The 26,460-nt window shown below is 32.9% G+C and overlaps 1 protein-coding gene across 1 annotated transcript; it reads right to left on the bottom strand.

Annotated features, from left to right (window-relative positions):
* Positions 1 to 1,896: 1,896 nt before the first annotated feature.
* On the bottom strand, positions 1,897 to 25,497 carry LOC110993240 (very-long-chain 3-oxoacyl-CoA reductase). The gene is made up of 7 exons (XM_022259416.2): positions 25,127 to 25,497; positions 16,552 to 16,598; positions 15,248 to 15,323; positions 14,178 to 14,343; positions 6,009 to 6,177; positions 5,311 to 5,624; positions 1,897 to 2,399 (listed from the first exon to the last, which is right to left on the bottom strand). The coding sequence occupies exons 1-7, from the start codon at positions 25,278 to 25,280 to the stop codon at positions 2,378 to 2,380; spliced, it is 948 nt and encodes a 315-aa protein (XP_022115108.1). The 5' UTR covers positions 25,281 to 25,497; the 3' UTR covers positions 1,897 to 2,377.
* Between the last annotated feature and the right edge of the window lie 963 nt (positions 25,498 to 26,460).

Below are 26,460 nucleotides of genomic sequence, written 5' to 3'. Positions count from 1 at the left end.
TAATCTAGTTTGTAAAAGATACGTTTAGTTCCTGTTTACAATGGATGCCGTTGGAAATTTATGTCTTTAGAGAAGTTTCTTACGGGAAATAACATCGGAAAATTTTCGCATTCATTTTTGTTTATACATGACTACAGGTCTCTGAAGTTTAGTTCCGCTTATAGTCAAACTGGTATTTAAAGAATCATTAAAAGTGAATTGTATCATGCGGCCATCTTAGAGTCATGTAATTATCTTTAGCGACACAACTATTTTTAAAATACGGTAAACATCGCTATATTTTTGGCAGGCGCCTAAATGCAAGTTCGTGTGGCAAAATCTCGAAAAGGCGAGACAGCGTCAAGAATTTGTCAATTGTGTCTTATCTGTTTTCGTTATAGACAAATAGATTATTGACTCTCCATTGCCTGATAGATATTTTTATGGATGTACGTATGAACCCCATAATATGGTTTTTACATACTGTATACATACATACGGCATTTCGCGTTAAGTACTCTGAAATCTGAATCCAATCCTAATATTTGTTGATTACTCCATGATATTTTTCATCAGCGTGTTAAAGCACGGTTGGATAACTTAACTAATACTGGTAAGATGTTGGTAATAAAAAATCTAATTAATCAGTAAATGCAATAAAAAATCATGAAAGATATAAAATATATATTATGAAAACATTTGACAAAACCTAAAAAAAGTATTGTTCCTTTATTGATTATATATATAGATATACAGATGGTTGTATCGAGGACGAATTGAGCTAAGCGTTAGGTACAGATTGACATTGATTGATTATTAGTATTCAATCAATATAATGGAATATTTAGAAGTGAAATAAATGGAACTGACGCATAAAATATTAAGCCTCAAATACAAGCAGAAACTTTTTAATCACTCCATGGAAGAATCCATCATGTTATATAGCTGCAGCATCTTTAAAAAATTGAACATTTGGCTTCCACTACTGGTACTTCGGCAATTTTAATGCTAAACCAGATGGTCATATATTATCTGTCTTATGTATGTCTCATTGTTTCACGATAAGGGCGGCAAACTACACACATACTTACAAATATATTGCATGGATATCAACCAGATGAGAAATGCAAATCCCACCATTATGAAACTTCTCACATCAATTTCGACGTTTTCAATCGTTTTTTGACTTAATGGCATGTCTACGCCTTTTCCTCAATAATACTGCATATTACCGTGAATAACAAGCCCAGAACTACAAGCGTTCCCACCATCAAGATAATTTGCGTCAGCGACACGGTAAGGGTGTGGCACGTCATCTTTCTAAGAGCAGCTGTAGTACTTGCACATCCAGTTCATAACAATGAGCAAAGTCACAAATGCTAAGGCAATCACTATTATTTGCACTAAATCAATCTCATAGCATACTGAACTTTTCCCCATCTCTATCGGCCATTCACAATATGGCAGACGACCAGAAATAGCAGTACCAGGATTACTATTGAGCCGATTATCATCAAAAGTTGGTTCAAATTAAAACTTAGCCCACAACCAGCAGGCTGAGATTTTGACATGTTTTAAGACGGCATAGTGTGTGTATGTATTATCATTTTTAATTCTTACATAATTTGGTTGTTATCCACTTTTTAATTTAACATTTTACTATTTTTTTACTCTGAAAATTTTGATGTTTTGACCGTTGTCATTACTGTTATGGCAAATTAGAAAAAAGTTTGAAATGAGAAAAGAGGTAATAACGATAAATCATTCTGCGTAGCAATATATTATATAATATATGTAGGTATTATTATTAATATATATATTATATCTCAGCGCCAGTAAAAGTATATAGGATACACGGATAGATTAGGTAAGGCAATATTTTTTTATAATTAAGGAAACTAGAGAAAAAAATAGAGATAGTTAAAAAAAGTTTTATTCATTGAAAAGATTATAACATTTATTATTCTAAAATATGTTTTAATAATTAACAAAAATATCAGAATGTATTTTTTTTCTCCATGAGATCACAGACTACAAATTAAGCAACAACTTAAAAATGTTAACCCGTAGGTAATAAAAAAATGATACTAATTAGTGAGTATAGTAGTTTTAAAAGGTTATAATATACCTAATATAATTCATGTATAAAACACTTCACTCAATATTCTATAAAAGTAAAGTAAATACTGCTTAAAAACTATATCAGGAAATGATGTACCAAAAAACATATTTGTATAACTCCTGACGCGTTTTTAATAAAGATATACCTATTATGTGTTCCTCATAAATATTCATTATAAACCTTATTAAATACGTTTGGTACATAGCAAAAACGCCTGTCAAGGAGGTATATTTTTCGATGACGTCAAATAATTTAATTCCAAACGCATGTAGTATTTCATGCAATGTTTTTCTCTCTCCTGAAATTAAAGAAATATATTTTATTAAGACAACAGTTAAAGGATTTTAATAAATTAAATTTTATAAGTTTGATAAGAAATTTTCTTTTAGAGCTAGAAAACTAACGTTTTTTTGTAAGAAACGAGTATTAGGTAAGGTTTTATTAGATGCATAAAGTTAGTCGCTGGCCGAATAATACATTAGATAACTAAGTGCATGAAAACGATAAAAAACATCTGAGATTACATTTTTACAGTTAATATTATCATCTGAAACGAGGACGTCTAAAATTATGTTACCGTTTTTATAGAAACACATTCAATTTTACAAGGATTTGTCAAAAACGAGTCTCAGCGAAGGATATTTAATTATATCAAGAAACAGGGAAGAGCGCCTTATGTAGGGCAGATTAAACTGTATTTATAATAAAAGCTTATATACATGTTATATAAAATATAGCGAATTGCAACCAACTGTGTGACAAACTATAATTATTTCACTTTTTATGCAGTATTTTGATATTGAATTTTGAATATGTTTCTAGACGCCAATGGGTAAATGTACACAGTATTATATTATTATGCGAATTATAAACGAAATTCCTCCAAGCATCTATAAAATGTTTTACCAATAGAGGTCATAGAGCGAAGTCCGATAAATTTCGCTCTGGCGTCAAGGCCACATTAAAAATATACGAATACCAGTTTTCTGATGGGCCTTCATACCAGTTTAGTCAAAGTCTCGGGTTGATACCCCGTGAAACAAAAGACGTAGGAATATCCTATCGAAGGGTTAAGGAACTTCTAACTGAAGTAACGACACAGGTGTTTAAGCAAGATTATTACTATTTTGAATTAAGAATACGTTATGATCTTCAAATATGTGATTCAAATATTTGCGTGAAATTACATTCACTTCTACTTTAATACCTCTTTATTCAACAATACTTGTGTTTATTGAGTCGTTTATATAAAAATGATTATCTCTATATATATAAAATTCTCGTGTCACAATGTTCGTTCCTATACTCCTCCGAAATGGCTCGAACGATTTTTATGAAATTTTTTATGCATATTCAGTAAGTCTGAGAATCGGCTACTATCTAGATAATACAAACCCTTAATTTTCATCTACCCACTAAAATCAACCCCTTATTTTTTATTGGTTGGCTAAGAACTTATCATTTGAACTCTGAGGTATATATAGAGAAAAATCACTGAAAACCCTCTGGGGTAGCATACCAAAATGTTTCATGTTGGTATGTACTAAGGAGAAACGTTCGCGGGGGCAGCTAGTGAAATATAATATTAAACGACTGGTGTTAATTGGTAAAAGTATAAAGTATACACAATCCTGTAGTGGAAACTTGTAATACGAAAAAAATATCAGTAGTGCTTTTCGTGTACCTGGTTTTTGATTCTAATCACAACTAAACACGCTGTTGTTTCATGCTTCATTAACTTATTCCCTGGACAGTGATAATAATGTACATAGAATACGTACTATGAATTATTAATAACAAGTAAACGTGTAACTATATCATCCACATTTCTGTTTAATAATAATTACTCATGTTATATGTATAATTAACGTCGTTAGAGAAATTAGTAGAAGGCTCGAGAAATTCGATTGGATATTGATTGATCAATATTGTTGTATCATTGATTGATAACGATTACCATTACAGCAAAGCCATCACCGGTCGAATTCTAAAATATGAAAAGTTCGCTTACATCTAAGTTTTTCTAATAGCATTTTCTTACAGCTGAATACTTGAAAATTTTAAGGACACCTTAATAACTAAGTCAAGGGTTAGATTTAAAACCATCACCGGGAAAATAATACAAAGTTTTAATTTCCACCAATTTATTTAAATAGGTAACAATCCCAACATACTAGAAGCAAATGGCATTTTGGATTTATTGAGACTTAAAGTTTTTGAAGCGATGTTGCCACATGCCAAAGAAAAACGTCCAATATCTTTATACGTACGCAATAACCTTGCTTCAATACCGCTATAAAAACTATTAAATTTCTTATTTATTGAAATGTTAATTTTAAATATGTAGATTTTAAAATTTTGAAAATCAAGACTTGTATAGCGATGGCCACATACAATTCAAATAATGTACAGTTTTTAGTTCGTCTCAATAGTTCCACTTATTCTAAATGCAATACACAGCCTATTAAAAATATAGAGGCAGTGATAAAACTAAAATGGGACCTTCCCAAATCACCTCAAATCTTTGGTTAAAACATAAAATATTTATTTTATACAAGACTTAACTTAGACCAGCATCCCGTATCTAAAGCAAATTGTTCACTATTCACATAAAACATAGAACGGTAATTTTGACCGTGCTCTTAAAATACATATTTAGTGGAATTAGTCGAATAGTATTAAGTTTAGTAGGTTATATTCATTATTTTGAAAATAGCAACACCACTCCGAATTACGTTTAAACAAATTCTAAATTACCACTAGGAAATACAGTTCATAGAGAAACAAAAAGCGATGATTTTAAGTCTTTGGAAGTCTTTTGGTCTATTAGGTATGCCATTCGATTATCTTCAAAATGTATGAATACTACCAACACTTAAAACAGACGATTCGAAAAGATTAGCGTAATATTTATAGGTGTCAATAATACACAAATTACAATCAAATTAAACGGTCTTAGTTCTCGTATATTTAAATATGACGCTACGTTTTCGAACCGTTAAGAAGTACCTATAGCACAAATATTTTGGTAGCTGTGTGAAGTATTTGTACACAATACGATATTGCCAATTTGGACACCATTTATTTGGCATACAATTCGAAAACTATTCGAAAACGAATGGTGTACTTCGCTGTTTTGTACAAAAAATACTATTCGTGCTAAAGGTACAGATAATCAGTGTTTACTATACAATTACTTGTTTTTGTACTTTTTCAACGCCTTTCGACGAGTGTTCTCCATGGACCTAGTGATCAGCCAGACAGCAAACCTTCCCGACATTCCGTAAATTGAGTTGATGGTGTTAACGAAGATTGCATGGGGGAAGTAACCAACTGTTTTTGACGTGGTGCCAACGAGACTGATGGCAGATTTTACAAAGGTCTTCGCAGTGGGTGCTAATAACGAAGCGCGACGAATACCAGACATGTTCGAGCATACAAAACCCGGAAGGACGCATTGAACGATAATACCCTTTTTATTGTATTCCATGTCAATTCCCTCAGAAAATTTGTCTACATACGCCTGGAAATAATAAAATTGCGTGAACATATGATTAAGTTAGTAAGTTTTTTATTAACAAACCTCACGGAAAATGACTTGTTTAGCAGTTTTTAGCGATATTGAGTGTTCAATTCAAATGTAATTAAAACATTAAAATTCAAGGTCAGCTACTTTAATCTGAAGACAAAAAGTTTACTCAAATGTAATTCTATAATTACATTTTTAACAAGTTTATCAGGCATTAACGAAACGCTACTAAAATCAATCATATTTATCAGAAATTAAAAATGTTACTACCTTGTTCGTTCTAACTTTCTAAATAACTTTAATTAGTAAAGATAAAGAAGGGATCGGTTAAGAGAATAGCAATGCACGTATATTTAATGGAAATAGCCTTATTTTTACCTTACAAGCCGCGTAGACGGTCAATAAGGGGCTGGGTATGAGAGAAGAGCCAGATCCAATGTTGATGACCACACCCTTGCCTCGTTTCACCATATCAGGTAGGATGATACCAGTCATCCGTGTCACTGATACCATGTTCGCTCTTATCATTGTTGTTATGCTGTTCTCCCTAAAAAAACGTATGCTTTGAAGAGTCGGATAGGAGAAGAACGTCTAATATTCTGGGAATTGATGCAGGTTTATTAAAAGTTAAAAATGAAATACTTTTTTATCTAAATCTGTCTGCAATTAACTAATCTGCACATTCGCGTGGAGGGACTTTAGCAGTATCAGACTTAGTACGAGTTATTACTCATGTACGTCAAAATAGTTATTGGCATACGTGAAACACTAAACTCAAATCTACATATTTAAGTATTAATGGAGAGGAAACGAGACTTAGCGCGAACATGCGATGACTCCCGTATGTCAAAATCCAATACGTTTCTGTCAGACGGGAAGATAACGATTGATCTTACCCGTAGAATCCTCTACTGTTTTATGATTTAACATTACTTTTGTAGTGAAACTTCTTTAGGCGCATAAGGGGAAATTAGTGGGACAAACAGGATTAATCTGTAATATATTTGTGATTCACCTGGATACTACATATCCTCACAGTAATGTAAGTTTATGCTACTACTTCAACGCGCCTTGCTGAGAAGAGGTTCGATTTTCATTTATTTTATTCATTATTATTCAATTACTTTAATTACTTTACTTGCAAACAATTGCCAATAAGAATGACAGAGAGTTTATTGTCCGTTCTTCTCGTTCATTACCTTCATTTGAGAACTGGGAGTAATGAACCCTTTTATTATGATATTCATAAGTGAACATTAATTTACCTAATATTTTCATTGTAGCGGAAATAAATTGTAACATTTCACATTTCATTTCTAATCAGGGCATAGGAACAAGACTATTAGAATTATTAACCCTTAACACCACACGCGGGGGACCTAGGTCCCCCACCGCACCGATTGTAGCAAATATTTTAAGTACTTTAAGGCTTGAACAGTGCTCAAATCGGTCAACTAGCCCTAGTTTAAATTAAATTGTTGGAAGAACTGTCGCTCATATGCATTTGAAAAAAATTCATATTGTGGGGTGAAGCCTACTGTATCGATTGATAAAACCAAAAAAGATAAAAACAATACCAATTTCCCAAAAAAAATTTTACCATCGAACCGTAGATTAGACATAAATTACAAATTCGCTCCAAAACGGTTTATGCGATTTATTTTAATCTTACACGTATTATTAGATATAGCATATATTATTATTTTGATAAAAAAAAATTTGTATTAATTCGTTTCCTGGGCATGTAAAGTAATAAAAGGTAAATAAACTCAAGCGCAATGGGCTTCCCTCCGCAATTTCACACCCGCGAGCCCTGCATGCGGCTTGTCTTCAGTCCACCTCAACGCTTTGCGACGGGAGGACTACGCTTGTGTGTCGAAGCCAATAATAATTAAATATTTGCGTATTTTAGTTTTTACCCGCGGATTTTTTTAGAAATGCCAAAATATAAAAAGAAATATCAAGTGAGGCGAGGACATGAACTTCGGAAATTATTGTATGTTATAAGTATATGTATATAAGTACCTACCCAAACAAAACTCAAATTTAGAGTTGTCAAGTTTCAAGTGCAACTTGTACAACCAAGTAAAATAAGTTGCTGAACCTAATACCTGATGGAATCTGAAAGTGGGTACTGGATCTCGAGGATGGTAAGCAGTAGACATACCGTCATTGAGCTCGTTGTAATCAGCTCAGCGAGACGATACTAGAAATGTGACTAAATGAACCTGATGATGGACTCCGAAGGTGGGTACTGGGTCTCGAGGATGGCAAGCAGTAAACATACCGTCATTGAGCTCGTTGTAATCAGCTCAGCGGGACGATACTAGAAATGTGACTATATGAACCTGATGATGGACTCCGAAGGTGGGTACAGAGTCTCGAGGATGATAAGCATTAGACATACCATCATTGAGCTCGTTGTAATCAGCTTAGCGAAACGATACTAGAAATGTGACTATACAAACCTGATGATGGACTCCGAAGGTGGATACTGAGTCTCGAGGATGGTAAACAGTAGACATACCGTCATTGAGCTCGTTGTAATCAGCTCAGCGAGACGATACAAGAAATTTGACTATATGAACCTGATAATGGTCTCCGAAGGTGGGGACCGGATCTCGAGGATGGTAAGCAGTAGACATGCCGTCATTGAGCTCGTTGTAATCAGCTCAGCAAGACGATACTAGAAATGTGACTATATGAACCTGATGATGGACTCCGAAGGTGGATACTGAGTCTCGAGGATGGTAAACAGTAGACATACCGACATTGAGCTCGTTGTAATCAGCTCAGCGAGACGATACAAGAAATGTGACTATATGAACCTGATGATGGACTCCGAAGGTGAGTAGTGGATCTCGAGGATGGTAAGCAGCAGACATACCGTCATTGAGCTCGTTGTAATCAGCTCAGCGAGACGATACAAGAAATGTGAGTATATGAACCTGATGATGGACTCCGAAGGTGGGTACTCGGTCTCGAGGATGGTAAGCAGTAGACATACCGTCATTGAGCTCGTTGTAATCAGCTTAGCGAAACGATACTAGAAATGTGACTATATGAACCTGATGATGGACTCCGAAGGTGGATACTGAGTCTCGAGGATGGTAAACAGTAGACATACCGTCATTGAGCTCGTTGTAATCAGCTCAGCGAGACGATACAAGAAATTTTACTATATGAATCTGACAATGGTCTCCGAAGGTGGGGACCGGATCTCGAGGATGGTAAACAGTAGACATACCGTCATTGAGCTCGTTGTAATCAGCTCAGCGAGACGATACAAGAAATTTGACTATATGAACCTGATAATGGTCTCCGAAGGTGGGGACTGGATCTCGAGGATGGTAAGCAGTAGACATGCCGTCATTGAGCTCGTTGTAATCAGCTCAGCGAGACGATACTAGAAATGTGTTATATGAACCTGATGGTGGACTCCGAAGGTGGGTACTGGGTCTGATTGACTCTGATTTCATTTTCGGGCTTAGATATAACATGCTGCACTCGTAGGTTTCAGAACCAAGAAAAATATTTAAAATTTCAACTGGAAGACGAATCGTTGAAATTGATTATTTTTTCAATAAACTCAAAGAAATATAGTGGTATTATAGTAAATATTACCTAATATTTATTTAATATTAAATATTAATAAGTTCATATAGTCACATTTCTAGTATCGTCTCGCTGAGCTGATTACAACGAGCTCAATGATGGTATGTCTACTGCTTACCATCCTCGAGATCCAGTACCCACCTTCGGAGTCCATTATAAGGTTCATATAACACATTTCTAGTATCGTCTCGCTAAGCTGATTACAACGAGCTCAATGATGGTATGTCTACTGCTTACCATCCTCGAGATCCAGTACCCACCTTCGGAGTCCATTATCAGGTTCATATAACACATTTCTAGTATCGTCTCGCTGAGCTGATTACAACGAGCTCAATGACGGTATGTCTGCTGCTTACCATCCTCGAGATCCACTACTCACCTTCGGAGTCCATCATCAGGTTCATATAGTCACATTTCTTGTATCGTCTCGCTGAGCTGATTACAACGAGCTCAATGACGGTATGTCTGCTGCTTACCATCCTCGAGATCCACTACTCACCTTCGGAGTCCATCATCAGGTTCATATAGTCCCATTTCTAGTATCGTTTCGCTGAGCTGATTACAACGAGCTCAATGACGGTATGTCTGCTGCTTACCATCCTCGAGATCCACTACTCACCTTCGGAGTCCATCATCAGGTTCATATAGTCACATTTCTTGTATCGTCTCGCTGAGCTGATTACAACGAGCTCAATGACGGTATGTCTGCTGCTTACCATCCTCGAGATCCACTACTCACCTTCGGAGTCCATCATCAGGTTCATATAGTCCCATTTCTAGTATCGTTTCGCTGAGCTGATTACAACGAGCTCAATGACGGTATGTCTGCTGCTTACCATCCTCGAGATCCACTACTCACCTTCGGAGTCCATCATCAGGTTCATATAGTCACATTTCTAGTATCGTTTCGCTGAGCTGATTACAACGAGCTCAATGACGGTATGTCTACTGCTTACCATCCTCGAGATCCAGTACCAACCATCAGAGTCCATCGTCAGCTGATGATGATGACTCGGTTTCGGTATTTTAGCAATACTGACATTAAAAAGTTTTAACCTCAGAACGAATTAAACATGTAAAAAAATCATGTATGTACTAGTTAAATAATTGGCAGCCACCATTTTTTCTAGACCAATATTTATTTATAAATTTTTATATTTAGCTAATAATTGGTTTCGTATTCACGTAGTTTTGTTAGACTATTCACTATTTTGTTAGACTAGATGGCGTTAGTAAATTATTGTTCGTAGTAGAGGTCAAATCCTCAAAGTCATCGGCGTATGTTAGAGTCTTAATCCCGATGCGCTTGAGTTTTCGGGTATTCTCAGTGCCGCCCAAGGTCTCGCGGGGAGTTGATGCGCACCTGGCTACTGTTCTTAGTTTAAGAGGTATGAGTCGATGGGGGAGCCTAGTCCCCCACGAATGTAATTACGTTAGTTTATTTGTAGTTTCATTTTCTTATTTATTTGCCTCTTTTAAGGTTAGTTGCGCAATATGGATAAAAGTTTGAATCCCCAGCAGATAGAAAATCTCTTAAATGAGTTAGACTTAGATGAAAATGAGAAGGAGGACATTTTCCGGAACCATCATCGGATTTGAGTGACGCGTAGTCTGAAATCAATGATCACGATACCGAAAGAGAAGAAGAAGCGGAAAGTATCTCTGAAAACGAAGACTCAAGTGACAACGATGAACAACGCCAAAACAGCAATGCTTATTATGGCAAAAACAAATATAAATGGTAAAAAGTACCATAGTCACGATCACGGGTGCCAGCTCATAACATTATTGTTTATTTGCCTGGTCTGAGAGGCCCTGCACAAGCCAAGAATGAAATATCTAGGATATAGATATATGTATATAATTGGAAGCATGGTCTTGTCTATTTACTGAAAATATGATTGATTTGATTTTAGAACATACGAATGAAAAAATCACAAATTATTCAGAAAATCATACATCTGACTCAGCCTACACTTACCACGTCAATAGAGACGAAATTTTAACATTTATTGGGTTGATGTTTCTAACAGGCATATTCAAATCTGCAAGAGAAGATGCTAGAGGCTTGTCGAATGTCAGAAAAAAACATTAATTATGCTATTATTATTATTTTGATAGAAAATATGGAGACTGAAATAATGTTCCTCAACTTGACTGACTTTTGATATTTGCTAGATACTACGTGCATTCCTCTTGTGATTTTAGACGTTTGAGTATTTTCAAAGATTTAAATGCTTGTTTTGTAATAAATAAGATTAGAGTAACTACATAAAAAGACTCAATTTATTTTTTGTCCCTAATTTTAAGTCACAACTTCTTCCTAAAGTTACCTCTTAAAATTTTAAGTAGTTTTTGTAACTTGTTTTGTATGACTCTAGAAATGTCTATTTTTTTGTTTAAATTTATAAATAAATACTCTTATATTATTCAGTAAATGCATTTTATTTATTTAGTTAAAAAGAAACTGGTCTTGTGATAAAAATGGCACTGATATATAATTTTTTTTTTGGGGGACCACGCTCCCCCACGTGTGTAGTTGCGTGGCCAGAAGTAGCGTGTGGTGCTAAGGGTTAAAGATATATTCTATGATTACATACCTACGTGTAAGATTACTAGATCATTAATTTGGCGGTTCGTAAAGTGATGTTAATCAGGTAACAAATGGCCAATCGATTTAGCAATCCTCACTCCAGCACCACGTATCAAACAATTACGGAATAATAATTAATTAGATCATACATATTAATCGTTTTACAAAATCCATTTGTAGATTAAATGGAATGAAAATCATTTTGTCTAGCCTATTATCACCGTAAATACAATATTGTTCCTGACATTTCAATTAAAAATAGGGTTTTATATTTCATTTTTTATAAAAGATTCGTTAGTAAGACTATGCAGTAAAAGTTCACAATAGATCTAATCAGAAGCTAATATATTTACTGCGTTACTATACTCGCTCTAATCAATCCTATTGTTATTAGTATATTTAATTATTTATATTTAATTATGTGAAGTATAATTTTCACTTGCACGACTAAACCGTTGGGGCTGCACTAATTAGAGCCTGTTTTAATTACACCTTAGAAAGATTCGTATTAGATAACAACCCGGCTCAAAGAGTAAGGTAACGTCTACGCGCTTAATAAAAAATACTTGGACGGGTGCCCCGACAGCTCTCATACTAATTTGCGGAATCTATATTAACAAAAAAAGTTTATTTGTTTCGTTCATCTCAAGATGAACATATTGGTGATCAGCCTTCTGTATGAGACACATATCATCGATATTTGAGACAGGCCGAGTTCCTCACGATGTTTGACTTCACAATAGGAGTCAGAGCTGTTCTGAGATGAGCTTGTTCACACAGAAAGAAAATTCAATACACAGCCATGATTCGAACGCACGAATTCTGTTGAAGTCACTAAATACATGTCATTTAATAATGTTATTTTAAATTTAATATAATAATCAGTGGCGCTACAACCTCTTTTAGGTCTTTCATCATCAGATTTCTGAATCTGTTTCATGATATTTTTTTAATCTAATAGGCAAGTAGGTAGGTGATCAGCCTCCAGTGCCTGACACACATATTTTAAATTTAGTAAGTGATATAACATCACGCTGCATAGCCACTTATAGCAAAATATAAAAAAGGCAGTAATAAATACTAAATCACTGATATATTTTCCTTAAAGCGAAATAATTTTTAACTTTGCTATAAAACTCGTTAATTTCATACAAATGTGAGGTTTAAAACGCTACTGAAATTTCAAGATACTACTAGGAACTGAGTTTTAAACCATTCTACCTGCACGTTCAATGATAACTAGATACAATAGATTCAGAGCACTGGCATACTTGCATATGCTAACAAAATCGATGTCTTTACTGCGAGAGCGACAAAAGAATGCAGTTCCAGAAATAATCCTAGCTAAAGCGACGATTGCTCGATATAATATTTCAGTTCAAGCACTTATTTCATATGGCAATAGTGCACCTGCTTCACTTGAAAATTGTTTTCAAGTGCGGTTTTATACTTTCAATTTTCACGTTATTTTCGAACTTATAGATCCTGAAACGCCATTGAAATGGTTTCAATATACGAGGTATAAGGCAGGAATTGTTACACCTACATAAAACGGAACGTCTATTTCCATAAGTTTTATTATTATTATTTTTTTATAGAACAGGGGGCAAACGGGCAGGAGGCTCACCTGATGTTAAGTGATATCGCCGCCCATGGACACTCTCGATACTAGAGGGCTCGCGAGTGCATTGCCGGCCTTTTAAGAATTTGTACGCTCTTTTCTTATTCACAATTTCGTGATAGAGCGAAAAAGTCTTTGTCATGCGGGTTTCAAAAAAACATATTAGTGATTACGCTAATGAAAAGGATTTTCTATATAAAAATCACACGATTGATAGTAATTTTATCCACTTTTTTATGCATTTATATTCTCATAATTAGATAATGATCAATTGTGTGAAAATAATTATGAGGTAAAGAAATATTGTCTTACGACCTTGAATAATACCTGATGATTGAAGCTAATTATAATAATTTAAGCACGATAGATACAAGCAGAAAGTACGGTATTCAAAATGTTTTTATCTCTTAACAGATTATTAACTCTCTAGATAAGATGTATGGATAAAAGCGAATTGAAATTAACTTCAAATACTCAAAGGAAATGAAACCTTCTTTCCACAGAGAAAAACTCCGTTGCAGGCTTCGATAAAAAAAACATTAATAAGCTATTAATCCCTATACCTTTAAATAAACTTCCTTACACTTATAGCTATATACACTACACTTATGAATAGACTATAAGTGTCAGCTATAAGTCTGTTAAGCGAAATAATATTTAAATAAAATATGTGTTGTAACTTGTAAGGAAATGTATTGAAATTACACGTGCATCTTACCAGTCTGCAATATCCGTGAAATATTCAGGATAACTGTAGGAGATACCAACGTTATTGACTAGGGTTCCTATTTCTAGATCAGCTATTTCTTTGGAGATCTTGTCGTAAATTCCCTCTTCGCTGAAGTCAGCTTGAACAATTTTGGTATTCACTTTATAGTCGTTTTCTGTAAAGAAAATCATTGCTTATCGAGCCGTTAATGCGTTGGTTTGATTTTACAAACCAGAAATTACCAAGGGCCGCTTTAATTCAACAAATAAAACTTTAAACCAAATATACAATTATAGTTTTGGTATGTTTTCAAAGCGAGTATATAAAAAATATTGTGTGGTTTATGTAAATAAAAGTGAAACTTTTTTTACATTATAGACATTTAACTAAATTTTTTATTAATCATTTAACTAAGTTTGAGACGATCTAATAAAAGTTTCACATTAATATGTATGTTATTGACAAGCAAGAGACTCAAGACTGCACTGGAGATACAGCAAACATTTTAGGTTTAATTTCATAGTCCGAATTATATAAAAGCTTAGCAAGACTTTATGTGAATTTATATTGAGGCAGGGTGATTAATTATTTAGAAAAACGTATAGGACTTAATTTTATGACTCACCCATTACTTCAATAAAGCATTACATATTATAAAACATTATCCATCAAAAATGCTGTAGCAAGGAAATGCATTCCCGATCCCGCGATCTCATTTTTCGATATCAAGCACAACATTACGAGATCTTGTATAAATGCAACCGCATCGTTGTTATAATTGAAAAATTTGTGTTGTTTTATTCATTCCATTTGCCTAACAAACATATCCATATGCTTTCTACAAAAATACCGCGATTACGCGAAATTGTAATTCTTTATCTTTCGAGATCTCGAATTACCGTTCTCGATTCCAGATTGCATTTTCTGAGTTAGCGCATGACGGCTCAGCTAGTTATTAAGCAAAGAAATCGCAATTTTTAATTATTACTCCGAAATATGCACATCTATCTTAGTCTTTATTTGTGGGGGCCATTATTAATACATATTTATAAATAAGTGTCTAAATAAGTATTACTCACGTATTTCCGTAGCAGTCGCTTTCAATTTATCCAAAGAACGACTGACTAGAACTATATCACAGCCGCGGGCAGCCAACTGTGAATGATAAAATATTATAGAAAATTTAAAAATGCTCACGAGAGAATCTATTAAAATTTCATACTCAGTCAGCAGTTTTTAAAGAACATGCGGTATTTCACTCCTAGTAAAATATTAAAGGATCAAGAAAGATTTTTTTAAATGACACGGAAAAACACTGCTATTGAAGAAAGTAGGAACCTAATACAAGAGAACAAACCTAATATTATATGATTAATCATTTTTATGGTTATACAACTCTGCACCAATGGACTTTCTGTCAATGTGAGAATATAGCACTCGCTCGTACGCTGAAGAACGTCGTGAGGGAACCGGAATTCCTGAGACTCAAAAACTCGCCGGCGTAGAACAGGCACTGGCAGACGGATAATCACCAGGTGGTTAAGAAAACAAATGTTCACGAAACAGAGACATAAATACCTATATCCTAAGTTTACACCACTGTTTTTTTTTTATAGAACAGGGGGCAAACGGGCACACGACACTCACGATGCTACAGGGCTCGCGAGTGCGTTGCCGGCCTTTTAAGAATTTGTACGCTCTTACTGCGTATGTTTACCGAACACTTACTAATCATCTTAATTATTAGTCAACCTAACAGAGATATTAATAAAGTTTTGTGTAATTATCCATTTCATAGTAATAACCTGGAGTTAAAGTAACAAATTTGTTATGCCAAAATACGAAATTAATTCTTACGACATAAGCGATCCGGATTTATTAGGTACCATTTATATAAAGTAGATTATTAGTTCGAAGCAGGGAATATTTTCGCTCGCTTTCACTAATCTTTTAGGTCAATTAAAAATACCAATAATTATTTTATTAAACGTACGTATTTAATTTAAGTGAGAAATTTAAATGAAAACCTATTTGTGTGGCTATTGAAGGCAGTGCAATGATTTTTTATTTTTGTTAGTTCCGAGATGGAACCTTTCGTCATGGAGCATGTTGTCAACCTTTTATTTTTAATTATTTATTCTATGGTTTAACAGGGATTCGACACACAAACGACCAAAATTAAATAACATATTATTTATTAGTGTATTAAATTAGGTATTATTATTATTATTAAGTATTAGGAATTAAATCCTATCTTGTTCCTACATTGACAAACTAAGCGATAGAAGGAAGTAATATTTTTTAATAGTAATTAGTGAAAAAAATCGTTGTAAAATGCGATGATTAACGTTTTAATTTCAAATTAGCATTTTGCATAAATTACCTCTTTAGCGTATTCCTTTCCAATGCCATCAGTGCTTCCAGTTACCACTAAAACAAAGAAATACAATATTAATATTATATTATACCATTACAACAGACGCGTCCGCGTTTATATAAAAACAAGTCGAGAGTGTTTTCATACAAAAACTTCAATTTTGATTCCTTTTGTGAAAATGTGAATTTGTTAATAATTTTAAAAAGGTTTATGTTATATAGAGATTAGTAATGTCAGACGAGTTCAAGATTCTGTTAAATACCACGTCAAAGTTTAGCCCTAACAAGCCCTAATACTTAATCTTTGCTAAGTACAATACTTAATGCAAAAGAAAGTTAAACCACTCAAATATTTACTTCAATTAGCGATCTTACGAGAAATAGCAACAACGTCTTAACATATTAATATGAAAACTTCGGTTTTGACTTGAATTTTGCGTCGTTAATCAACTATGTGAGCAGTGTTGGCCTAGTGGCTCCAGCGTGTGACTCTCATACCTGAGGTCGCAGGTTCGATCCCCGGCTGTGCACCAATGGTCCTTTCTATGTGCGCATTTAACATTTTCTCGAACGGTGAAGGAAAACATCGTGAGGAAACCGACATGTCTTAGATCCAAAAAGTCGACGACGTTGTAGGCACTGGAGGCTGATCACCTACTTGCCTATTAGATTTAAAATGATCATGAAACAGATTCAGAAATCTGAGGCCAAGACCTAAAGAGGTTGTAGTGCCACTGATTTATTTATTCAACTATGTTGTCTGTCGTTTATTTATTAACACTTCGCTGCAAGAAAAAAATTAAAAGGAGGTCAACAACAATCGCTTACGAGCAATGTCTTCCAGGCAACTTCCAAAAATCCGTGAGCGCAAGAAGTTCAAAACTACAATATGTATAATTGAATAGAACAATAAAAAAGGAACAGATGAATCATTATCATTTCAATAATGTAATATTATATGTATAATGTTAGTTTTAAGAATTTTATTATTATATCTGCACTAAATTCAAAGAGAACAAAAAATGAGTCCTTTATTTAATTATAGGCGAGTGCGAAATACCTATTTCAATCAGGCTGAAGTCCGAAATTTTTGCCCTTCTACGGGCTGGATTTCAGAGTATATAATATGATTCTAATCGTTTTATCACGTATATTGCGCACATAGAAAAATAAAACTAATATCATACTTACATTTTGGAAATAAAGGCATTTACTATTTTTATTGGCCAGTATAACACGCGACATTATAAGTAGATGCTAGACGCATTAAAATACCAAATATTACGTACATCAATTTCATATGCATAGCACAGCTTATTAAAGAAATGCAGAGCATGCATTTACACAACTATAAATGCTGACTAATTTACAGAAGCGAAATAAACTAACATAAACAAAACGTTTAAATCAGGTTGTTTGCATAATTCATAATTGATAAGACACGTGGATTGGAACTACGAATGCAGTGGAGTATTTATTTTATTTTTACATTTAGGTACAGAAACAGAAAACAGATTGATTTGATACATATAGTTATTACACACTAAACAACATTTGAAAATCTGAAACCCAAACATCTGTACACAGTATTTTACACTAAATATCAACCACAACATACTAAGTAAGTAAGCTTCATGAAAAAAAAGAAATATCTTTTGAAATATCATAAGGCGAAAGTGGTAGAATGCCCTCTAATTACTGGTTTGAATTTAATTTATTTTTCATGTAATAATTGATTTAGTATGTATATTAACGCTATGACCAAATTAAATATACATAATACGAAGTTGGAGCAATCGTTTTGATGGATTCGTCTTTCTATCAAAAGTTCGATACAAATATGTTGTTCTCAGATTTAGAAATAAGCTTTGCCCTAAATTTGAGTCCCGTACGTCAAAATTATATTGGATCTAACACTACTCAATACCATATTTTAAACATATTGAAAATTTAATTTAAACTCATCAACCAAAACAAAATCAAATAAATTATGTATGGAGCTGGTGATATTTATTTTTTATTAACGTCAACCGGTTTTTTGTAAGGTAAACATTACTGAGCCCTGACTCTGTAACTTTCAATACCGTCAGCGATACCGATTCTGACGTATTTGTATGTAGTTCTCCCCATATCCGTATCGCTTATGTCGCAACCTTGGAATCGCATATAAAAGCTCATTATTGAGACGTTCGCTATAGTTAAAGAGGCCTTGATATCAATAAACAATGAAACATTTACAAAAATATGCATTTATCGATAGCTCTAAAAGCTGGTTTCTCTTAACGGTGAAAGTCATGGGTATACATCGGTCCAATAACAAAAATGAGTTGTATTTTTATAGCAATAAGGTGCAAAAAGATACGTATTATGCAAAAAAAATCCGGTCATCATGTTTAATGTGACGAGATTAGCTTGTTTCGACCACGTGTCATTCGAGTCATTCCTGTTTTTGTTGACAATGTATTAGTTTACCTTTCAATACTTCAATACAATTCCTAAAATATTACGAGTGAATTTCATTTTTGTATCCGAATAAATATTTTATATATAAGATTTAGATTTAAGCGATTAAATTATTATTTTTTAAATTCATAATGGTTTAAATTTACAACTACATATACAACGTCTGTAGATTGGATGTGTACTACATATACAAATATGACATATAGGATGTCCACCTATAGTTGACTTCCCATCTAAGTATTGCAAAATATTCTTACTACCACTACCAGCGTTCACAGTACCACTCGTATAACTGCTAGAGAAACGCAATATAACACTTTACATACCTTTACTTTCTACCAGATTTGTCAATAGATTTTTACATACATCAATCGCAAAGCTTTATTCACGAACTATTACTACGAATACTTATTGGTAGCTATAATACAAAAATACCACTTATATCTGCTTTGCCGTTAGAGGAAATAGAATTATTCCCCGCACACATTCACGTGGGCTCTGCATTCACGGAACATTACATAATATTGCTCTTACCTCGGGATATCATTGCATTCCGTTTATGAGATGAAATGTAAATAGGAAATATTATATTTATATAAGTAAAATATTGTATACTTTTATAATAATATATTTCTTAAGCCATAAGTTACGATCGAGTGACTTAAGAGATTTTAACTCGGTTTTCAAGTGGGTAAATACGTATGTACTGCGTATTTCTTAGTTAAACATATTTCTTCTTACAAAATAATCTTATTTGACTTAAATATTCTTTATTTCTTAATTAAAACTAAAGAAACACAATTAACAAGTTAAGTTGCAAACACTGCTCATAATCCACGTTTTATGATGCCTCTTCACGAATTGTTTAGCACCAAATAAAAAATGTTAACCAATAGGTACTTCGAAGGAAACTTTTAATCGATACCAATTCACCCAGTTTAAAACACTCCGAAACCCGCTTAACTCCGTCAAGCTCAAAAACTCTTAAACCGGGATTTAAAAAACTCAATTTAAGAAAAAAAATCTTAAATATTAAAATGTAATAAGTAATTAAATGTTCTAAATTTCTCCAGCGAGCCGTGTTACGGGGCTTTGTAATTTAGTGGAATTTTAATAGGGCTCTCCAGAAGCGAAATTGTATTAGATAAATTACCATTAATAAAGTTTAAAACTGTCTACCCACTGTTCAGGGAACCGTTTAGACTAAATCCTTGGACATAAAAGTGGTTTAATTTGAAAATACCCGTTAAATAATTGATTTCTAGAACTCTAAAGCCTTTCAGTATTTTAAACGTAGAATCAAACTAAGGTTAATGATATTCATCACATTCAAAACATAGTGATTTTACTAAACAAGTAAATTTATTCTTAATAAATATAAAGGAATAAAACACTGATTTAATCTGTTTCATAATTGTTGAATAAATTCAATTCGTATTTTATTCGATAAACAAAATGTAGTTAATTTACGTAGTTTACCTTGCCTAAAGGGATTTTAGTAATATATTTTATTTTAAGGTTAGTTATTGTTTTTATTTTTTAAGTAAGTAAATTATTGAAATTAAATTTTATAATTTCATATTATTTGAATACAATTAGTATATAAACCCACATTAAAGTATATATCGTCATTCCTTATGAAATCAACAAAGATGTGGAATTTCTTGCCCCGTTCAAACTTTCCTAAAGAAAACAGTTTAATAACCATTAGTTAAAATCATCAATTATCAATTTAAATTTAGTAAAATCAGTTTCGCGTTGATTGTACTATGTACTGAAATACATTTAACACAATTTTAGAAATTATACATGTATACGTATACATATACGAAGACATGTTATTTAACCACCACAGGTTTTTCGAAAGCGGCAATAAATAAAATATTAAGCTTTGCCATTAATATTTTGCTCACGGAAACAGTATAAATGCAGATAAATTTAACATAAAGGCCAGCAGGAAATAATATTTAAAACAGCAATTAGTTGAGGGATTTAAAATTACGAATATTTTTGTCGGGCAACCTTGACTAATTTATACTTGCAAAGGTATTCATATTTTTTTAGCTTGATGAGAATGAGCTTGGGACATATTGCAACAAGATGATTAGAGGAAGGATGGTGAACAGTTCTTCCAACTTAAAGTCTACAGTCAGTCCAGTCTAAACACAGACTGACCGGAAAGCCCCAGTGGCAGTGGCCCCAGGTCGATATGTAAACACCCTAAGCAGCCGGAATAACTTCATAAATGCGTTTCAGGTGTCAAAATTTGTAAAAAAGAGCACATTATTTAAAAGGATCGTAACACTGATTGAGTTTTTGTGGAGAATTAAATAATTGGTATGCTATTATTTCTAATTTTAGTACAGATTCAGTAATAAATTAGTTTATTGTTCATATTCCGCACTATGCATACACTACATGTCGAATAAGACTAGACATTTTTTCTACAATAAGCAAGGATATTCAAGCATACAAAATTACTGAGATTAAGTATAAAAAAGTCTTTTCTGTCGTAATATATGAAATATATATTACGAATTAGTGCTCATTACTGTAATAGACGTATGATGATCGTATGAGACTTTGCGATCGTATATTGATTTAACCAGAAAAGTTCATATCAGGAAATATATTAGGTCCTTAGTATATGAATTTGCTGTTTTTTCGTACTGGCCACTTTGACCCAAATATCTCCTCTTTGTTTAGGAATTCTAAATTCAAATTTTTTTATGTTATTATTTCCGAGTACTAGTTCGTGCTCGAGTACCAGTGCTTCAGAAACGGCTCAAAGGATAATTGATGTGTATACCGGCAGTATTACAAATGAAAACACTATGCGTTTTTGGTTCCAACGTTTCCGTTCTGGATATTTCGCAGAACAAGCTCCGTGGACAGCTTGTTCCAACAGATTGCCATTTCTTTCGAAACTTTTAACTTCTAACGTAAAAATTCAATTCTGATGGGGGCAGCCGAAGCCGCCTTCAAAGATTTTCTTGATTCCTGTCCGAATTATTTTTTTACAGTAAAGGGATCAATGAACTACTTATAAGATGACAAAACTGATAAATATCAATGGTACTTTGATTAATGAAATAAATGTATGTTTAAAAAACAGATTTTTGTTCTCCCATACAAAACGCCAATTTTATATTATGTTTAATCTTCGAGGATAATAATATTAAATTTATTTGTTAAATAATTAATATTTAAGTGATTAATTCAAATAACTAAGACCAGTTTTTAAAACCTGTCTAGTCATACTACGTACCAACTAACCAAGCTACAACCAAACATATAATTTAAGAATATTTGCGTGTTTAATTTCACAAAAAATCGGTAACCGACTTCAAAATGCTATTGTGACTGAAAAGGCAGCAATTCTCAGCAGTTCATGAGCGATCATCGTCTTTATCAACAGTTTGACTCCGACGAGTTGCAAATAAACCAAAATCGCATCACGTCAAAATCTATCCAAAATTACATCATCAGATTGTGACCCCAGTTTATTTTAGATCTATGCCGTGGAAACGATTATATTTTATCCCTCCCTTTCCGATAAAAATTAAGATACCTACCTAATTTAAAGAGGTATTAATTCAAAAGCTTGTTGAAATTACCCACTGGGCAGGAAAAGGAGACGACACGCACCAGAATCCTGGGATGATGAAATGAAAGAGATAGCGGGGAAAAATAGTAGCGAAGTGAGAGAAGTGGAAGAATTTGGAGGCCATCAAACCAGCCAACCACCTTCTCCATCGTAGGTCGTGTATTAGTATTAAACATAAATTTAATTTAACTTAAATTATAGTACTCGGAAGGATATATTTATTATTAAAGAATTAAATTGTTTGAAACAGACTGTACAGGTGAATGTGTGTATGATATAATCGTGAAAAATTAATACGCGTAAAGTGAATTCTGGCGATTTGTAATTTTTTAATGAGTTTTTAAAAACCTATTTATGCTGTGTACAAACAACGAACGAACAGACAAAGAAGTGGTCGGCATAAGGGCAAGATGACTTTTTTTAATAAAATAAACTTATAATGTCCCTAATAAGAAGTGTAGCCTGCTCTTGCCAAAATCACAGGCCTAATTTAGCGATTTGAGAAATATGTTCCCACTTTTCTGGAATTACTCTTTCGAGCCCACTGATAGTTTTTCGAGCAGTGTGCTATCTTACTCATCTTTTTAGAACATTCCGGATATGGATTGGAGGTCGGGAGCTGGCCAATCTAAACGACGGATGCCAACTTCTTGCATGTACGCTGCCACCTTGCCGGAACAACGCGGGCGTGCATTGTCAACCATAAAAATGGAATCTCCCCAAAGAGGATGGAAAAATTTATCGACGTCGGTACCGTTGCAAAGGCAATATATTATATTAATATTTTTGTTCACTCGGTCAGTGTAGTATTATACAATATGTTAAATAAACTGTACAAGTGAAATCTTTACATGCAATAAACGTGGCTTATCGCAAATTCGTGATAACACTCAACACCATATTTAGAGTTTGAAATTATATTATCACTGTTTAAATTTATAGTCCGTTTAAGAATTTAAAAACATGTGTTATCACAGTATAAATTCAATTTAGAATTACAAGAATATACACTGCTTCTATAGATTAGTTCCGCGTAGTGCCTTAAACCCGGAGTTTTATTAACGCTTCCTAACTCCTAACGAAACCATAATTGTGTTGTAGATGGTACCTTCCCTTTTGTTTGTTGATATCAAACATTTACCATTAATTACACTTGGTATTAAAACTGCAGTTACTATGCGACTATTTGTTTAAGAGGCGTAATTTAAAATGTACTCATTACAATTAATTACAAAAAAATATATGTAATATACAAGTGAAGGGTGACCTTTAATTCATATTCATGAAGCAAAAGCAAGACCTTAATAACATATTAGGTCTAATCTTTTAATACCAACTACCTAGTTTGTACATATACAAAGGACCTTTGTTTTTCCTGCATTGATCTAATTCCTTATATAATTAATCTGCATTTCAATAGAAATATATAATAGTCATTTGAGAATTAATCTTGAAATAAATACATTTGAGATTTAATCATTGTTTTTTACAATCAAACTAATATGAAATTTAAAAATACATTGTCTTTATTTAATTTTAATTGTTCTTACATAGTTAATATAATGAGGTTTCTAATTAGATATACATTTCACCATTTGTAGCCAACTACCACTATTTTGAAATTACTAGCCCCTAATTAAATGTTTTTAACATGTAAAATATAATATGGAATCTTACAAGTTACCCCAAAATATCACAATCAATTCTTACCAAATTCAATTATAAAATGTTCTATAATAAATAAAATTATCAAAAGGACAAATTTCTTTTTAGGTTTGTAATATATACACTTACACAAAACATTATATGTCATAGGTAGCAAAATATTATAGGTACTAATGCATAATCTATGTATGAAATGTTATTAAGGGTTTAATGAATATATATACCTACATCTATAATATATAGTGATAAAAATTCCCAAAGTACTTTAGTATGTTCAAGAATAATATAACCCCAACCACCTGTTGTTATCTTACTCTAGTAATTAAACTAGGACATTATAAGTAGGTAATTAAATGAAACATAATATGATTTATATAATAATTCATTTTCTCCGAGTTGTGGGCAGTGAAAGTGAATGAATGTGGCTAAGTAGGTCCGTCCACTTTTACCAGAGAAAAGCAGGTAAACAACCTATAGTAAACGTAATATTTATAAGTGAAAGTACTTAAGAAAGAATACGTAATAATACATATATGGTGTAAATACGAGACAAAATTTATATTTTCACTTAAATAATAATGAAAATACTTATGAATGCAGCCTATAAGTATCTAGGTATAGCTATATACCTAGATACTCATAGGCTGTTTAAATTAATTAAATTGTTGAAAAATTCAACGCTTATGTATGTATATTTAATTTATATTCTTGTCGCATTACGCATTGTGTACATTGTAGGTCAGCTAAGGGTCAATCACCTTTGGTTGATAAAATGATTACCTATTTGCACTTGAACTATTGTACAAATTTACACGCTTGTTCTAAGTATAAAAAATAGTGTACTTACATGCCCATTTTCCTTTAGATTTAAAATCCACCTTATTTACTACGGGTCCAATAATATAAGTATACACCACATTTACAAAACATTTAACGATATAAAATAATAATGCCACTGCAAATGCAAGTCCTAATTTTTCTAAATAGCCATAGTGAGCCATATTTTATGAATGAAAAACAATTTTTAGTTTATAATTTTAGGTTATAATGTATAAGAGTGAAACACTTCACTCGGCCGACTGACACAATTATCGCATGCGCACTGCGCTGACGTTTCACGTTCAAAGAAAGTTCACACTCCACAGTCCACATGCGCTGAAAGTCGAAAACAATATAATATAGCGGCTAACGCGGCTGCTCTCTGCTGCGGCAGTTTATTTAATTTCCGACTGACTCTTTCCCGCCATAGAAAAGGAAGGGAGCATATTACTATTTCGTTTTACCACTAATTAGATAACAACCACTGTGACGTCATTCGAATGAATTTAAATTTTAATATGAATAAATTTAGAAGTAAAGAGTAGTTTAGATTTGTATTTTAATTTATTCGGTTATTTTTAAGGGATAATTTAGGCCCAGTACTACTTATATAAATATAACTATTTATATTGAGATAAAAAAATACTAAAGAAGCAGTTATAGATAAACCCCTTATTTATATTAAAAAATCAAGCTATTAGCGTACTCTCTTTAATCATAGTGAAATCGCAATTTGACAGAAAGAGATGATAGAGGATTTTTATACCAGAGTTCAATCATAATTACATTTGCTATGATTTCCAATCGCTATGAACAAAGCATTTACCTACATACTATTTCTACAACAATCATACGGTAAAATTCCTAGATTTCAATATTTAATACCTATACGAGTTTGTGGTGTTATAAGATTGGTATATAAATCGGTATTTTCCACAGCATCTGTCCGAAGTCTAAACGTGTTATGAGAACCCTTGAACTAATTTATAAACCATTATTTATCTGCCTACGTCGCATATATATAATAGGTATATTAATTAAAGAACAGGAAGAACTTGAATTTTGGAAAGAATCCCTATTGTATACCTACTATGACGAAATCATACGACGTAAAATAGGAAATAATATTACAAGTGAAGAACCTGTGAGGTTTAATAAAATTAAAATCTTTATTTTTATGCACCTTTGAACGTAAGCATGAAAAAGAATTAAGGTTAGTGGGGGGAAGATTGAACGGTTTTTTGATGAAATTAGTTGTGTTTGAACCTCTTGTAGTGCAATAAATGTTACCCTGTACTAATTAATGGCTTTGATTGAGTAACGAGCAAAAACGATACTTTTCTATCACATCATTAACATATT

This window comes from Pieris rapae, chromosome 3, assembly GCF_905147795.1.
Source record: "Pieris rapae chromosome 3, ilPieRapa1.1, whole genome shotgun sequence".
Lineage (NCBI taxonomy): Eukaryota > Metazoa > Arthropoda > Insecta > Lepidoptera > Pieridae > Pieris > Pieris rapae.
The sequence above is the reverse complement of the archived record's forward strand: the minus strand, read 5'-3'. Positions and strand labels throughout refer to the sequence as shown.